The sequence below is a fragment of the Gymnodraco acuticeps genome, unplaced genomic scaffold (assembly GCF_902827175.1).
Source record: "Gymnodraco acuticeps unplaced genomic scaffold, fGymAcu1.1, whole genome shotgun sequence".
NCBI lineage: Eukaryota > Metazoa > Chordata > Actinopteri > Perciformes > Bathydraconidae > Gymnodraco > Gymnodraco acuticeps.
The window spans coordinates 7,172,697-7,191,615 of NW_022990042.1; the positions used below are offsets into that span (position 1 = coordinate 7,172,697).

Here is an 18,919-nt window from a genome sequence, read left to right on the forward strand (position 1 = left end):
CAGTGCCATTACGCATTTCACAGTAACCATAACTCTCCGCGCGCCATTGCGCGCAGGGTTTAGTTTTAGGGCGGCCACCCAGCGCTGAAACTCCCTCATGTGTAAGCGTCCCAGTCGTACGACCAGGATGGCTGACGCCATGAGCCCCAGCAATCGCAGGCATGATCTGAAGAGAACATGTTTGCGCAGCTGGAAAAGAGCGAGACAAGCTCTGAAAGCTTTCACTCTTTCCGCTGACAAGCGAGCTGAAAAGGGCACCGAGTTCAGGCGTAAACCCAGGAAGAGTATAGTCTGCGCGGGGCACAACATGCTCTTCTCTGTGTTTATTATGAAACCCAGGTTGAGCAGGTGCTTTACGAGGACATTTGTCTGCGTAACAGCCTCCTGCTCCGACTGTGCGAGAAGCAGCCAGTCGTCCAGGTAGGTCGCCAGGCGAATACCCTGTTGTCTTAACGGGGCTATCGCGGCTTCCGTACATCGTACAAACACCCTTGGACTGAGAGACAGACCGAAGGGGAGTACTCTGTATTCATAACAGATCCCCTGAAATGCGAATCCCAGATATTTCCTGTGTGGGTAATATACTGGGATGTACGCATCTTTCAGGTCGACTGATGTAAACCAGTCGTCTTGTCGCACGAGCCGCAGCAGAGATGTGTGAGTGAGCATTGTAGAGTTATATTTGTATTTATTCATGTTAGCAAACTATGGATAAGCTTAAAATGGGAATAATTTGGGTAAAACTGTGAGCTGCATTTGGGGCCTGTTGACATGTGTTTTTGAGGACAAAGGAAGATGGGGGAAGGTGAGAGCATGTCCTGATTTGCATTCAACTTAGAACGAGCTACAGTGGTTGTGATGTTAAGAGAGGTCCCTTGGGTTTCTCTGGTGGTTATCAATAGTAGCAGTTAAGTGAATACTGTTCAAACAATACCTGTGTTTGTGTTTTATATTGATTTCTCTGTTTTATCCTTTCATAAATGTAAGGACTACAAATGGCTATAAACATTCTGGGCTGGTTGGAGTAAACAGGGTTTTATGGCTCTGTGGGGGAGGTGTAGGTATGCAGGCCTTGAGACCTTTTGTTGTAAAGTGAGCCTGTGTGGTTTCCTGCTGCGTTTCCTGCTGCGTTGCGTCTCCCAATGAGAGGACCTGAACAGATGACCAGCTGACCTAACACCAAACCCCTCCTTCTTACTCTGGTATATATCCGGTGGATCCCTGGCGTTCGGCCTCTTCTTCACATGCTGCCCTCGGGTGAAAGTAGCTCTGTAGTATGCGGACTAGAGCAGGAGTAAGCCGGCATTACTCCTTAAGCATTGCAATATAACTGTAATATATCATGTTGTATTGTAATGATTGTATTGCATTGTCATATTGCCATTAAAGTAGATTATTGTTAACGGTTACTTTGTAGATATGGATTCCTTCCTGTATTATAACCAGCTTCATAGGAACGCGCGGAGATTTGAAAAGCGGACCAGTTATCCCTTTAAATCTCCAACAAAATGGTGACCCCGACGTCTATAACGAAGCTGAGGAAGAATTCAGACGCTTTCAAACATCTCAGACAATCAGCAGGACTCTGCAACTTTGCAAATAAGGTAAGCAGACGATGAAAGTCGCCTGTCTGTAATTGGATACGCTAAAACTTTAGGATTGTCTGTAGGCGTTTCACAGTGTTTTTATAGTTTAAATGGAATATACAATGCATATTTTACTATGTTAGGAAAGTTATATACAAAACGTAAACGTGGATCGACAGGTAGACGAAAGTCCTGCGTGACGTGAAATAGAGCAGTTTGGCGCGGATCTGCAGGTGTTTATTCCTGAGTGGCGTAGAAATGGTGCAGTTTGTGTGAATGCGAGGTTTGAATCCTGCACGGCAAAACCTGAAAACTCGATATATCAGATCGAGTCGCCGTTTAAAACTGGGGTTTAAATAACAGACCAATGCTAAAAGCTTAAAGCCAGAGGTCTGTTATATATTAAACCAAGGTAGAGCGTTTCCCTTTGTCTGGAAACTTCTGCTGCTGCCATCTAGTGGCTGAAAGGGGGTATCACACCCTTGAAACTTATGCGAGCTTAGAGTTTAATCATTACATTGCTGGCCGGTATTGTTTGGTAAACTGGTACAAAACAATAAGGGATTGAACATTTTTTACAACGACAGCACCAGGAGATGAGTAAACTCAAGAATCTGTAGAGTGTAAATACATTGTGCAAAACACATTTTACACTCGAACTGTTTGCAAATGTAGACAATATAAATAAATGTTCAGAAAGAAGACATAGGCCTACACTTGATTCAAATTTCATTACTGTGATCCGATTGGTGTGCTCTGCAGGTTTACTATTGTTCGAAGTAACAGTGGGATTTAAAATGAGAGAAGATATGGAGATGTTCTTTCATAGTGTGTGGAATATGTGATGCTGGAAACATGTAAGTATTTCAGAGTTGTGTTGGGTAAATATGTAACAATGGATGAAACAATTTTTGGAGTTAGTTTTTGTAATATCATAAGTAGACATTAATTATGTTGTTTACATGGCATTTAACAACTAAGACAGATAGTATGATTAGAAAGAGACAGAGTGGAAAGGGTTGGATTTATTTAACATCAGTGTGCTAGACTTCTTATAGGTAATGTGTACCGGGACCTGGACTCCCCCTCTGAGTTAGAAAGGCTTTGATCCCGACCCTCCAAGCAGACAACGAGACCTAACCCAACAGGAGACTCCTCCTTCTCCATCGTACAGACAGAGAACCAGAGCTGAACCAACAACAACAACAAGACTACATCAAGACTGCAGCCAGAACTATCTCCACCTGTGGCATCCAGAACCAAACCAGCATGCTGACATACAGAGAGATACTCTCATCGGTCCCTCAAACAGGACATGAAGTTCCAAACTGCGCCGCGAGATTTGGCACAATAGACATGAGAGCAGAATCCGCCCTCCATAAAAACAGCAGAGAGACTGTAAAGGAGGAGTGCAACAACAGTGGCATGATGGGGCTGCAGATGTGACTGGGCCAATGGCGGCCTACAAAAGTTACAGCGGATGGATTCAACAGCTGATGGACTGAAGAGAAGACAGAATCAGAGGAGTTGGCATGGTCGATTAGAAGTGCGGAGGCCGGGGTCACGGCTTGAGAAAACCAGGGGAGGAGGAAAGGAGAACGGGAATGAGTGAGTTACACATAAACACACTTATTCACGAAACGCACATTTAAATAACTTGAATTAACTTCATAAATACGTAAAGACAGAAAGATTTATTAATCATTTGGTAAATTAAAAATAGCAGTAAAGAGGAAACTATTAAAGTAAAATGATAATCATCCTAAAACACACTGACAGAGTAGAACCATATTCTTCAATATTTTCATCATGTTAACAATTAATTCTTTAAGACATTTTTATTCACGTGTGAATAAAGTAGCGGTCTCATTGGTTACAATATTGATCACCATTAAAAGGATAGTTTTAGGAACCACTCTATAGGACAAATCTTTGTTTGTATTAATGGCTAGTGCCAAGCCACATATTAAATTCCAATCTAAAGTGTTGATTTCACCATTGTGGCATAGTTATTACCAGACTTCGGTTTTAAATCCTTGATAAAGGAGGAAGTAATTGTTGCATGTTCGGACACCCAAGGTTCCACACACTGCTAAAAGACTTTAACATTGTTTTTTAAGTAGACCAGAATTATAATGAGCTATGAAATGCAGAGCGACACAGATCCTAGTAATGTTTTGACTCAAGATAATAGTTATGTACAAAAGTTTCTGAAATAGATCATTAGACATTTTAATTAGTAGTGGTACTCGAAGGAAGTGAGTTTTGTACCAAGTTTCAGGAAAAGTGGGAGGCGGAAGTCCCAATGACAAGTGAGAATCATCTTGAAAATTATAGTTGAAATCGTGACATATTTTTGTAGACAAAGGATACTGGCCTATGCTGAAATGTCAAAGTCTCTGCAGAGCACGACACATGGCCAAAAAAGACGGAGACCAACTGACCTTTGACCCTGACCGACAGTGTAACTTGACAAGGCACTGTGGATGACTGACTCTGGGGTGAACCTGACCAAACTTGACATGACAACCAGACAGTGTGAGTGTGAATGTATGCCGGCATGTGATCAGTGTAACTGCATGATTCTAAAACAATAACTAACCAAGCATGTTTTTGGACTAACATATTATTTTGGAGCTCCAAGGGAAACGAGAGGTTTCCTAAAAATTCCACAAAAAGGGGAAACCGCACATGTGATATTTTCCTCTCACATGAGTTGGTGGTTTGCAAATGTAAAACTACAATCTGAAGATTCTGTTTCTTTTAGGCCTGAAGGACGGAGAGGAACACTTCTTTTCACTGAAGTGTTCACTGTGGAAATAATGATAATAATGTTCGTTATGTTCCTAACCAATTACCTGACAGTTTTTGTTCCCCTCCCATTACAGGCTTTTGTTACACATGATTTCATGTGTAAAAGGGGGGAGTGAGTATAATGTATAAATGTTAACATGGCTGTAAGATTCACAATTTACATTTTTCTTTTAAGGATTGAGCATTGCATGTAATTAACCTGCTCCATATCTGGGGATAAGATACTGTTTGATGAAGGTTGAGATGTTTCTAAATATTGATTTGAATTATAGCAGGTAACAAAGAAGCAGTGGCCAAGGGGCTACTGTGAAACCGAAGAAGTTGACCTGTGATAGTTAAACAATTTTGTAATATTTTAACAGACATTAGAGTAACTGAGGTTTGAAATGTAGAAAGAACATATTACAGTTAAGTTAAGCTAAAACATAGTAATGTAATGAGACAGAATTTAATTTAGACAACATCATGTAACTAGCCTGGTAAAGAAGTAAAAGCCATATACTTTATTGTTTAGGTCAATATGGGGATATACATTTCATCTAAATTTAGAATAGAAAGACATTTGATGACAGTTTGTTGGAATTCTGTATTCATTTTTTCAGCGTGATAATATCTAAGCACTGACAGGTAGAAGCAGTATCACCAGGAAATCATTCACTTTGTTAGCATCGTGATTTTGGTTGTTTTTGAATCCATAACATTAGTGTGTTTCTTTACCAGAAACATTAGCAGTTCATATTATATTTGGATTTTAAATAGGATTTCATTTAAAAATAAACACGGATGCTTGTCAGAAATTCAGAGCTATTGAAATATGTTATTTAGTTTACCTAAAGATGTTGAGGTTCTTATTTAGTTGGCACAATCCAAGTATTAAGATTCTGAAGCTGTACTGGCACATAGGAGGGCTACAATTAATTTGGAAAACCTGTTCACAGACGGCTGTTGTTTCAAGACACCCCACCAACAGGCTCCAAGTGGGTCAAAACAGCTGAGCGTAGGCTTGAGGGAGTTGTATCAGATTTCTCCACACAGGTCACCGGCGCCAAAAGGGGGACCCGAGAAGCACGAGGACAAAGTGGCTCAACCCCAGGCTCTCCGACCCCGACCGAGTGACCCAGCGGACCTCTTATGCCGTCTGCCTGGGAGAAAAGGGGGACAGCTCGTACCACGGGAGCCAGTGTGCGGCGGGGAAACCACCTACTAGGACCAGGGGACGACATCAGGACGGACGTGGCCCTGGCAGACGTGGACTACTCGGAAGCAGCAGACTGGAGGAGCAGGACCCTGGAGACATCCTTACAGCAGACGACCCGGGAGGCATCATCAGCGGGCCGGAGAAGGAGGACCCTGGAGACATCTCTACAGCATCGACCCGGAAGCCGCCATCAGCGGGCCGGAGGACGAGGAGGAGGAAGACATCTCTCTAGCAGGCAGCCCAGAAGCTGCTGTCAGCGGATTGGGTGGACAAAGACACGGCAAGCCGGGACGGCGCAGCAGAGGAGTCTACTTTGCTCTGATCAGTTCTACCCGTGAAGGGCAAGCTGCATCTCCCCCTCCCTATCAGCTGTCCTTGTGGGCTATTCCTCCGGGGGGGGGGGGGGGGGGGGGGCTGATGATTCTAGCACTCAGCTACCCCCTCATGGTTCCTTCACTGCCATGGAAAGTGGTGTTCGGTCTCCATGAAGGTTTCAAGTACTCTGAATACCAGCTTCGGATGGATTTACGGACACAGTAGAAAAGAATGACCGTGGGTATATTTCAAAATGCCTTGTCTAAGTTTATCTCTGGAGAAGGAGATAAAAAGGGGGATTTGTAGAGTTATATTTGTATTTATTCATGTTAGCAAACTATGGATAAGCTTAAAATGGGAATAATTTGGGTAAAACTGTGAGCTGCATTTGGGGCCTGTTGACATGTGTTTTTGAGGACAAAGGAAGATGGGGGAAGGTGAGAGCATGTCCTGATTTGCATTCAACTTAGAACGAGCTACAGTGGTTGTGATGTTAAGAGAGGTCCCTTGGGTTTCTCTGGTGGTTATCAATAGTAGCAGTTAAGTGAATACTGTTCAAACAATACCTGTGTTTGTGTTTTATATTGATTTCTCTGTTTTATCCTTTCATAAATGTAAGGACTACAAATGGCTATAAACATTCTGGGCTGGTTGGAGTAAACAGGGTTTTATGGCTCTGTGGGGGAGGTGTAGGTATGCAGGCCTTGAGACCTTTTGTTGTAAAGTGAGCCTGTGTGGTTTCCTGCTGCGTTTCCTGCTGCGTTGCGTCTCCCAATGAGAGGACCTGAACAGATGACCAGCTGACCTAACACCAAACCCCTCCTTCTTACTCTGGTATATATCCGGTGGATCCCTGGCGTTCGGCCTCTTCTTCACATGCTGCCCTCGGGTGAAAGTAGCTCTGTAGTATGCGGACTAGAGCAGGAGTAAGCCGGCATTACTCCTTAAGCATTGCAATATAACTGTAATATATCATGTTGTATTGTAATGATTGTATTGCATTGTCATATTGCCATTAAAGTAGATTATTGTTAACGGTTACTTTGTAGATATGGATTCCTTCCTGTATTATAACCAGCTTCATAGGAACGCGCGGAGATTTGAAAAGCGGACCAGTTATCCCTTTAAATCTCCAACAGCATTCTGAACTTATATCTTTTTAGATATTTGTTCAGAGCCCTCAAATCAAGTATTGGCCGAATTCCGTTCCCTCCCCGTTTGGGAACGAGGAAGTACTTGGAATAGAAGCCGCCCTGACTCTGCTCGGCGGGTACAATAGATATAGCCCTCTTTTCTAGGAGTGAGTGAATCTCTCTCTCCAGAATATGGGCTGACTCTCCTCGGGCCTGCGAATGCAGAATGCCCGAGAAGCGAGGGGGGGGGTGACGGTGACTTGGAGTCTGTAGCTCCGTGTAACTGTCTTGAGAAACCCAAGCAGATGTCGTGAGCATCTCCCGCTGTATGCTCCTTAGAGCCAGCTGAGATGTCACGTCTCTTCCCCTCTGAGTCTCTATTTGTTGTGTTATGGGGCCCTCCAGTATCTGAGCACTGTGGTGCCCCATTTCGACAATCCCCACCGACACAGCGCATGCACGTGGCGGTGGTGCCCTTACGGCTCCAGCCGGCACTGCGCATGCGCGTGACGGTGGTGCCTTCACAACACCAGCTGGCACTGCGCATGCGCGTGACGGTGGTGCCTTTACAGCTCCAGCCGGCACTGCGCATGCACGTGACGGTGGTGCTTTTACAGCTCCAGCCGACACTGCGCATGCGCGTGGCAGTGGTGCCCTTACGGCTCCAGCCGGCACTGCGTATGCGCGTGACGGTGGTGCCTTCACAACACCAGCCGGCACTGCGCATGCGCGTGACGGTGGTGCCTTCACAGACCCGTCAATTGTCCGCCCTTTGAGAGAGGCCGTAGCTGCTCTCAGAAGGGGAACAGTTGACGGACTGTTTATTGTTTTTCTTTTCATTTTCGAGCTGCGCCCTTGGCTCGAAGCCTGGATGCGTAAGCGGAAAATGTTTTATGACAGAAAAATCAATAAGTGTGTGACATGTGTTTACGCGGACTTGAGGATGGTGTTGAGGCATCTCTCGAGGCGGCGGGAACACATTTAGAGCTGGGGAACCGTAGACTTCCAGCTCTGTCACAGAGGGGAGAAGGAGGGGCTGTCACGCCGCTCGCTTCTTCTTCCTCGACTGCTGGCCGAAATTCTGGGTTGGCTGCGCCTGGGCTGCAGCCGGAACCGGAGATTTTCTAGGCCAGCTCGCCCTCGTCTCCTGCCTGGGCTGGGGACTCGGGGCGGACTGCGACCTCTGCGTTTTCGGTATTTTGAACCGAGCAGGGTTCGGAGCAGCTTGGACGAAGGGCTGCCGCTGCGAAGGCAGCGGCTGGGCCCTTCGAGGGAGGCAGAGGTGGAGGGCCTCGTCCTCCTTCTTTTTCGACTCGCATCTCCTCTGCATGGAGGCAAGAGCGGAGCTGAAAATCCCCTCGGGAACGATGGGCATGTCAAGCACATCCTCCTTTTCCCGGTCTGGGAGGTTGGTGAGGTTGAGCCATCTAGCTCTTTCCTGCACCACCATGATCCCCATTGTTTTGCCCGTGGCCTGGACGGCGCAGCGTTGGACACGGAGACAAATGTCTGTGACCGCGGCCAACTCATCCAGAACGGCCGGTCCAGGATTACTCAACATATCCTCACAGAGCTCCGCTTGGTATGCGGTTAGCAGTGAGGAAACGTTCAGAGCCCTGGCGGACAACGCTGCGGCTCTGTAGGACCGTTCAGTCATGGTCGACTGGAAACGGTCCACCTTCGCTGGCAGCGTGGGGTTCCTGCTTGGTGACGGGCCCATCCTCGGTAGGAGGTGGGCTGCCACCAGCAGTTCCATCGGCGGTATGCGGAGCAGGCCGAGCCTCTGCGGGCGAGACCATGGTGAGGTCTCGCCGGGAGCTCCCGCCTGGTGAGGCGTGGGGCTCCGTTCCCGCGTCTCTTGCCGCCACCGGGTCCCGGCCTGACACGGCGTGGGATCCCAGTTCCGCAGCTGCCGCTGTTAGTGAGCCCCAGACCGACACAGTGAGGGGCTCAGTCTCTGCGGCGGACACCCCCGTGTCTTGATTGCCAAACGGCGAATCAGTGGACATGAGGGAGTCCTGTTCCAACAAGCTAGCTTGGTGTGCTAGCCGTCGGTGGAGGCTCTTTCGGGTGAAAAGGGCACAATGCCCGCACGAGCCGGGGTTGTCGATAGCCTCCTGGGCGTGTTCCAGCCCGAGGCAGGACGAGCAGACCTGGTGTGAGTCTGTGCCTGCTATCTTCAACCCGCAGCCGCATGACCGAGCCTCCAAGTCCCTGACTCCTCTGGTGTGAGGGGGAGAGGCGTCCATCTTGTTCGCCTCGTGGCGTGGAGAGGACCCGCTCGTAACAGGTACGTCGTTGAGAGAAAAAGTGTTACCAACCCGTCCTTAATCCGGAGAAAAAGGGACGGTGTGGGTCCTTTGTTCTCAAAGAATATTGACTGGTGTGTCAATATACTTCTAATCCTTTTCTCCTCCGTGAGAGAGAAAAAGAAAAGCGTCCTCGCTACCGTGGTATCGGTAGTAAGGGGAAGCTAGCTAGCAACAGGTGCGTAGCTAGCTTGAGAAAAATCAAAACCTTACCTTACTTTCCGGGGAAAGAAACGGCGAGGTCGATTTTAATACTAACTGGCGTTAGTATTACCGTCTTCTTGCGAAGCAGAAGGAGTAGCCGGCAAGCGCCCGTCGACCGAAATGGTTATATTTGGGTTCAGTCTGTGGACCGTTAAGCTTGTCCGGCTACTATAGAGATGTGCTCTGAAGCGAGAAGAGGTGTTTGAATGACGCATGCGTCGTGGCGCAAGCTACTTATAGGGGGTGAATTCCCTGACGCTGACGTCAAGATCACCAGCCAATCAGGATTGGCGTAATGAGATTGATGCTTCTGTTTGCTCCGCGATGAGGCGCATCCCATAGTGAGACATCGAACGGAGTGTTATGAATGAGAACTCAGATGTTAAGGGGGATGAAGCTTTTCCACCCTAATCAGATATGCTTTGTTTTTCAACAAAGGTATACAGTTCCTGCATAATATGTTTCTCACAATTGTTTTTTTTGCGAGCTGCACACAGGTGATACTGAGTCTTCTCGAGTAATAGATTATAAACTACACCATGCTTAAATAGACTCCTAAGTTATTATTTCATATGTGACAAATGTAAGAAAAGGGAGGGAAGAGTCAATTATATTGAGTAATTGATTTTATATTGGGAACATTTATTATTCAAACCTGTTTTATGGAAGAGGAAAAAATATATATTTCTGATAAACTAATATTTTATCAAATGGTGAATTAATATAACATTTTCAATCATTGAGAAGGGGTGATATCCACAGGGACTAGCTCACCTTTAAATTACAATAACATTTCTCTACTTTGGACTGATGAGTATATGATTCTTGCATGTTAAATGACTAACACAAACCTTACATTTATGCATGTGTCAGGAAGGCTCCCCAATAATTCTGAGGGGCCTATCCTATTTTTGTAATTAAATGATAATGGGCTAATCTATTACTTTGAGTTGTCTGCACTCAGGAAAACATCCCTATCAAGTGTTAACCCAATAACTAGCTCTGACTAGCTCTGACCCAATAACTAGCTCTGACAGCTCTGAAGGCCAAGGGTCAGAGAGAGAGGGTCACACTCTCCGGCTGCAGAGGGCACCCCCAGCCACGGGCAAGGAGGCACGAGGTCGTTCGAGATGAGAGGATTCTAACCTTCAACTATCTGAGGAGATGGGATGCTTCTTCACCATTTTGCTCGGTGGGCTCAGGCAGACAACCCTGCGGGACGAGCGAGGACTTCAGAGGCTTCATACAAGGTTCCTTGTTTGTTGGAGGAGCAGATATCTTCCTAACCTCTCCCATCACGGGGGGAGACCTGGATGCGCCACTTGGAATACGCAGTTTTGTCTGGCACTGCTCTCAAGCAGATAGCAGAAGGAATGCAGGCGGATGAGCCTCCATTTCACTGGGGGGGATCAACTACAGTGCTCACTAATGAGCCACAAAAGCAGAGCAATTGGGGGGTTTAAATATGGCGCTCTGATGAAGAAGAGTTTGAGCCTATCAGCACCTCAGTGCTAATCTACAGTATCAGGATGCCTTTACACACCAGACACTCTTTGTCATAAAGAGAGGAGGAGAACGAGTCAGAAAGACTGAAGGACACGTTCTTCCAGCTCTCGTACAAAGATGATCTTTGCATTGATTTTATATCTTGGATGTTTACAGAGGTACAATTAATGACTGTCTTTATATTTCCAATGACCAGACATGTGTTGAATAGTGGTGATTAATATATTTTTGCCGGATCAGATTACACATTCGCACTTAACAAAATTAATTAATTTATATTTTCAGATTATAAAGTATTAAATCATAAGTTATTTCTACTATTATCACAGATAATGTTAATATCCTTAATCGTCCAGCAATCAGGCTTAACAACACTACTCTTTCATGTATTATCCATGCACAGAAAGACCTACAATGATGTTTCAAGTACTGGATTAATTTCAATATTTATAATATTTCATATAACAATTATGTAGCATATTTGATCCTCAAATTAGAGAAGTATAATTTAAAGAAATTGATATTATACATTCAACATTAGATAAACACAGAAGAATCCTTTCCAAGTACCATAAGTAGATGCTCAGGTAAGTATGGCTAATAGGAATAATTGATAGACTTAATTTGGTACAGATCAGTGGTAGCATTCACAAATGTAATAATTCAAGTTTTAAGAATGTTTAATCCTTCCTTTCCAGGTTTTTACAAAAGTCTTTGAATATTTGCCTAACTTTTCCTTTTCAGATTTTGAACAATGTACTTGACTAAAATGAATGTATTGATTTCACTAAGTACCTGACACTTAAAGTAATCCTAAAATTGAGGACACTGCACTTTTGCAGATTACAGATTGATCAAATCACCAGTGTGAATTCTATACTCTAACTGTGCATCTTTAGCTGGATCTCTTACGATCCTGAGTTTTAAAATGCTTTTGACTAGTGATTGCCTTGAAGTAAATCTTTAAAGCGGCAAGCTGGTTTTGATTTTATAGTTTGATGAATGAAATTAACTAATGGTAAATGATAAAGGATATTAGTTTAAAACAAATATTTAGCTATTTATGCATTTGTGTTTAATGTGTGTTCATTATTGTGCTTTTGACGAAAGATGATCAAACACTGATGAGAGATGATTTTTCCTATTATGATTGGCTGTATCAATCATTGTGATTGAATGTTTCAATCTTATTCTACTTTGTGATGTAATTAATGTAAGGTGAGACCACACTCAAATCTAGAGACGCTTATTGAGTTAAGTATTGACCAAATTATTATTAGACTAATATTTTTAGGTTATCATAAATGATAAAAAGAGAAGACTGTTAGGGAAATAATTGTCCTAGACTCCTAGATATGACGTACAGGACCAACCCTGACGTCTGTTTATCTCCTTTAAGGACATAGGCTGCTTCAGCCATAATGTTATTGTTCCCATTCTGTGACCGGTCAACACTAGGTCACAGATGGTCTGTTGTTGTGGGTGCACTGGGACATTTCCTTCTTTGTTGTTTGTGGACTCCAAGGTACGTATGACATCTTCGAGGCCATAAATGACGGACGCAAGTAACTCAGTGTGCCCAAACTGTCTAAAGCTATCTTATCAAAATATGTTGATTACTCTCTGTGAAACCAGTTAAATGGGCTAACAAGAGAGAGGCGCTCTAGAATTGACGTGGCAACTCTACCGTGAAGTCAGAACCTCTGGCTCTTGGACTTGTGATGTGAATCTCTCCGGCCGAAACTCCAAATAAACCATCAGTGTTTGACATCAAAGCTCCTGCTCCACCGTGTCTCCTTCCTGAGTCGGTGACTCCCACTGCATTGCTACACAGAAGTTTCCCTTACAATCCTAATAGCTCCACACTGGCCTGCAATGTACTGGCTGGCGGAGATATATCAGCTGCTGTGCGGGCAGCCGTGGCAGCTCCCGCTACGCAGGGACATACTGTCTCAGGCGGGGGGGACGATTTTTCACCCACACCCAGAGCGCTTGGCACTATGGGCCTGGCCCGTGAGTGGTATAACCTGAATACAGTGGGACTGCCTCAGAAGGTGATAAACACTATTCAGAGTGCAAGAGCTTCCTCCACCAGGTCCCTCTATGACTGTAAGTGGAGGGTGTTTGAGGAGTGGTGCCTTCAAAAAGGACACATCTCTTTTCAATGTCCTGTCGGGGTGATTCTATCATTTCTACAGTACCTGATTGATAAACACAGAGCTTTCTCTACGATCAAAGTGTACCTGGCTGCTATTGCTGCATGCCATGTGGGCTTTGAGGGAAAGACGGCTAGCCAACATCCCTTGGTCTGCCGTTTTATGAAAGGCGCTCGCAGGCTCCTCCCTGTTTCCAGGTCACTGGTGCCCTTATGGGACTTGGCAGTGGTTTTAGATGGGCTCACTCGACCTCCATTTGAACCCCTGGAAGAAGCTGACATGAAACACCTGTCACTGAAGACAGTGTTGTTACTGGCTCTGGCATCTGCCAAGCGAGTCAGTGACATTCATGCGCTCTCTGTACATCCTTCATGCACTCAGTTTGCCCTGGGGCAAACGAGAGTGTTGCTGAAGCCCAACCCTGCATTTGTACCTAAGGTGGTTGGCTCATGTACCCCCATTGACATTGAGAAATTTCCTCCGCCACTGTGTTCCTCTGAGGAACAGCGGCCGAATTTGCTGTGCCCAGTCCGTGCTTTACGCACCTATTAAGGTCAAAAGAGTTTCGATGCAATGACCAACTCTTTGTATCCTGGGCTAACCCTCATAAGGGCAAGCCCGTTACCAGGCAACGGCTCTCCCACTGGATTGTGGAAGCGATTGCTCTGGCTTATACGAGTCAGGGTTTGCAGGCACCAACGGGCCTGCGTGCTCATTCTACTCGTGGACTGGCTACATCCTGGGCTTTGTTCAAGGGTGTTTCCATCCAAGACATTTGTGCAGCAGCGAGCTGGTCCTCACTTTTGTCCGCTTTTACAGGCTAGATGTTTCTGCTCCAAGTGTGCCCCGCGCAGTGCTGGGCCCCGTGTTGAGACAGGGTTCTAACTGTTAAGTTCTGGTTGTTTTGGTGATTTTCGAGATAAGCATGTCTAGCAATACGGGAGTTTCAATATCCCATAGTGAGACATCGAACGGAGTGTTATGAATGAGAACTATAGGTTACTTACGTAACCCCAGTTCTCAGAGTAACATGAAGTGAGATGTCTCACCAGACGGCCCTTCTTGCTAAGGCGAAGCGAGAAGAGGTGCTTATTTTGAATGACGTTGCGACGTAGCGCAAGCTACTTAAAGGGTGGTGGGTGGATTCCCTGACGTAGACGTCAAGATCACCAGCCAATCAGGATTGGCGTAATGAGATTGATACTTCTGTTTGAATACGCGTTGAGGCGCATCCCATAGTGAGACATCTCACTTCATGTTACTCTGAGAACTGGGGTTACGTAAGTAACCTATAGATTTGAGTCAGTTTCTTACCCTAATGGTTGCCAGTAGACAGCCAAATCAAACAATTGTTTAAGCTAGTTTACAAACACTTTGGTGGCTAACACATAGACTAGGGCTAACAGTATAAATGCACCTATTAGCATGGTTAATGAGAAGCTAACTTTATATACACTTTAAGTTGCCATACTGTACCTAACTGTGTGTCTTGTCATTGCAGAATTCAGCTAGATGTATAACTATGTGCAAAGGTGTGGGTGAAATGAATGTACAACTAATACATTGTGGGCAAAAAAACCTCATTGTAAACCCAAATGTAAAAATATTAATTGAGTAAAAAATAAATAAATCATACAATACAGCTTTATTTGTAAAGGACTGTAAAACCTCAGAAAATAAATTAATAGATGAAATAAAAAAATCACACAGCTCAGCTCATAAACCATAAAGTAAATTAAAAAAACAATAAATAGGTCAAATAAAATGTAATCGATTTACATACTGGTTTCAAAATCATGGGCATTAATTCTGAGAATCTGAGAATTATTATTATTTATTTTTTTTGTACTTTGTTATAATTATTCATTTGAGTGAGAAAAAAAAAAGGAAAAAAAGAGAATATATATATATATATTATTGTTGTATGTTTTTGTTTCTGACATGTTCAATAAACTGACTAAAAACAACAACAACAACAAAATAGGCTCTCAGAAGTGTCTAATTCTCTTGGAAGACTTTCCACAAGATTTTGTAACTGGCCTGCACTGATATGCTCCCATTCAGCCTCAAGAAGGGGTACAAACTAATGTTAAAAAAATAAGCAATTAGGCAGATAAATAAAAATGTACTTGAATAAGTGTTCTAGATATTATCCAAATGAAAACTCTACAATGAAATTGCAAGTATGTGAAATTACACCCCAGTATAAGTAGACAGAGGACCAAGTGCTGCCCTGCTCTCACACAGGTGTTGCTCGTTCAGCTAATTTGGCAGCTTGTCTACAAATGGTGTCACTTCCTGTGTGATCAAGATCATTCAGTCATGGGGACTCAACTCTACCTAGGTGTGATAGTCGTGGCTCTTTTTGCAACAACTGTTGCTAATGCAGGTATTCTTAGCACATGCATGTAAACATCTGCTTTTGTTGGGGAATGTATGGGGAAATATATAATAATGATTTGTTTTCAGAAATCAAAGTAAACTGTGAAAAAGACTCCATAAGCATCACATGGAGGATCCATCCGATGCTGGTGCCATTTGCAGCTCGTCACTTCCTCGGAAACTGCATGGCATCCCGGTTTAATGTTCTGCCCAGCGGAGAGGGGAACGCTGAGTTTAACTACACACTAGATGACTGCAATTTTAAAAGACTGGTAATGTAACTGCCATGTTTCACCAGAATATCTCTCAGCCTTATTAATGTCATAATGAGCTTTTTTTTTAATTCTTCAGATGAAAGGGAAAAAGCTCCTCTACAAAAATGAGTTGACTTTCAGGCCCCAACCAAGGTCGAGTCCTGCATCTTATGTGTATCCCATCGAGTGTGTTTATCCAAGGTAGGAGTTTCGTTCTTATTTAAATTCAAGTTTAAAGCTGATATATGGGATAAATGTTGTTAATATATTTCAGACCTAAGGGGTGGATTCCTCCTTTCCTGAACGCGGGGTCAGGTGTTGCCGAAGGCCGGGGAGGTCTGAAGTTCCACATGCTGCTCCTAAATGGTGAGGGCTCATGCTCCCAAAGGCAAAACACTCTAAAAAAGCAAACTAAGCAGTTTTTACTTTTCCCGTTACAGAAAGAATAACAGCGGTAGCGGAGACAAATGTCATCCCCCTGGGCTCCTTCATGCCAATATGGGCAACAGTGGCGCAGGAGTCCCATCAGCCATTGCTGCTGCTCATGGAGGAATGTGTGGCAGCCACTACGTCTGATTTGCAGGCTAGCAGCAATGTGTACCCCATCATTACAAATAAGGGGTGAGATCCAGTCTCTGATTTATTTAATTGTTTTCTGGAGTTTAGTCCTTATCGCTTATCTGAATGTCTTCAGGTGTCTCTTGGACAGTGAGAAGGGAAACTCCATGTTTCTCCAGCGGTACCAGTCCTCTGCAATCACCCTCTACCTGCAGTCCTTCAAGTTTGGTCTTGGCGAGGAGGTGAGGGTGTAAATGGAAAGTGCTCTAAAGAATATTTGGTTCCTAGCTAAAATGTATGTTTCATCTGCTCCTCAGGTGTACATTCACTGCAAACTGCTCGCATGGGATCCTGAAGTTCTAAGTGAAAGCAAGAAAGCTTGCCACTATGTAAAGGAAAATGAGAGGTCAGGGAAGAGTTTGATATGTTGGAAGTATGTGAACATGTTCTTGCCAGAAGTTTAACGGCCCGTCCACACCACAGCTTAAAAAAAAGCTTGGAGCTGGGCGTGTCTGAAGGTCGACCAACAACCAATCACATGAATCTCCCGCCCCTGACACACAAGCAGCGGTTTGATTGGCTAGAGCTTGTACTGATATATGATTTGATTGGCTGACGCTTCCACCGAAAGCTTCAGAAGCTTCAGAAGCTTCAAAAGTTGAACATTGCTCAACTTTTGCAGCCTGAAATGCCAGGAAAGCTCCGCTCTGCTTCCCACAATGCAGTTTGGCGAAAAGTGACGTCGCCCCCATTCAAAGTGAATGGGCAGAACGCGTTGGAAACCGTTTTTGAAGCTGTCGAAGCAGTAGTGTGGACGGGCCGTAATAGAATGAATGCAACTGATTCCATCCGCAACAACTATGCACCATTAGCCAAGGCGGCTAGCTTATTTTAGCATAACCTATCCAACTTGAAGTAGATTAATGCATGTACTTTGATCAGTATTGTGCTTTTTATATATCTAGAACAAATGATCTCTAACTAAAAAAGTATAGACAACAATTGTGACAAATGATAATTGTAAAATATTTAAGAATAACAATATAATATTTTTTAAAAGGAGTGGCACTCAAATGATTAGCCAACCTAATGAGATGGGCCTACATTTAAAAAAAGCCCTGAGCTTTTCTGTTCACTTTTTTTCTGCACTGTAGATGGAAATGTATCTTTTGGTCCTTTTTAGCAAATGTTATTAACTTGATATTTATTTTATTTTTTTAAAGCCATGCTGATGTATTTGAGCCTTGACTGTTGTTGCTTCCTCAGATGGGAACTCTTGGATGACCCCATGCAGAGCTCCATTTGTGACTGCTGTTCTAGGACCTGCAACACCCGCTCAAAGAGAGGAGACGAATGGGGTATCGCTCTTATGCCAACTTGTATGCTTTTTGATCTAGTGTAGTCTTTTTCAATTTGAAGTTATATATTTTGTTTTCCACCTCAGAATCCAACGGCTTCCGGCACACTTCTGTGTTAGGACCCCTGATCATAATGGATCCATTGCAACAAAATACCCACAATGCATCAGATGTTTCCATTGCTGACCAAGATTAATGAGTATTTATTTATGGTATTTGTCTTGAAGTTTTGTTCAAAACTTGCCATAAGACTAACTTTACTAAACAATTTCTCAACAGGAAGTCCAGTCTAGGATTGGGGAGACTGAACAGAGGGCCCAGTGGTGGACGACATCCATATGCAGATTAAAGTTGTCTATAATGTCTGTATAAATAAAACTGTTGTTAACTCCTCAACTGTGTCCATCTGTCCTATCAGTAGAATTTTACTAATTATGTGTGACTTTTGTCATTGAAAGATACTGTCAAGTTCTGTCAATTATAATGTAACCTTTAAGTCCTCAGACAAATTGTAATGGCCATATGAGTTGGAGTATAGCCCTGAATTTTTCTTAAACTTTCCATTTTACATTGAGCTCTGCACATGATATAAATTCTGACATTACATACACCACCAGATTCAAAAGCTATTAGTGATCTGTCTGGTATTACAACTATGGCAATTGTTTATGTTGAGATTCATTTGAAAAGACAATTCTGATCTGAATTTATTTTCTAGGCACTAATGCCTGCAGTTGAATGTAGCATAGTTTACTTTCTGGCCATGAATATAAAACCAATAGGGATGGCCTGCATGGCACGTGTTTATGCAGTTAAAAGATTACATCATAGCACCAACTCTAATATTCAGATGTGTGTGGATATTTTCTCACTGAATAAAACTTAAATGAACTGAAACATTTCAGATATAAAAATATCACATTTGAATACAGGACATCTGATAAAGGAACACTACCTTCCCCCAAATGATTTGTTTCGAAATGACTCGCCTTTTAGTTCTCAAAGAAAACTTTTTCTTGCATGACTTAACGTTGAACAAAGAATCCCAACGTATACATATATTAATGTTAATATATATAACAGCAAAACTAAATCAAAGCCTCAGGAAGACAACCAATGCACTATCATCCTTAAAGTGTTTTAAAT

General features: G+C 43.7%; 1 protein-coding gene across 1 annotated transcript; it reads left to right on the forward strand.

Annotated features, from left to right (window-relative positions):
- The first annotated feature begins 15,535 nt into the window (after nt 1-15,535).
- On the forward strand, nt 15,536-18,161 carry LOC117545560 (zona pellucida sperm-binding protein 3-like). The gene is made up of 10 exons (XM_034215392.1): nt 15,536-15,610; nt 15,691-15,875; nt 15,955-16,058; nt 16,132-16,223; nt 16,298-16,478; nt 16,552-16,657; nt 16,733-16,821; nt 17,682-17,773; nt 17,860-17,972; nt 18,053-18,161. Exons 1-9 carry the CDS (start codon nt 15,544-15,546, stop codon nt 17,967-17,969), a joined length of 1,026 nt encoding a protein of 341 aa, XP_034071283.1. The 5' UTR covers nt 15,536-15,543; the 3' UTR covers nt 17,970-17,972; nt 18,053-18,161.
- Nucleotides 18,162-18,919: the final 758 nt, after the last annotated feature.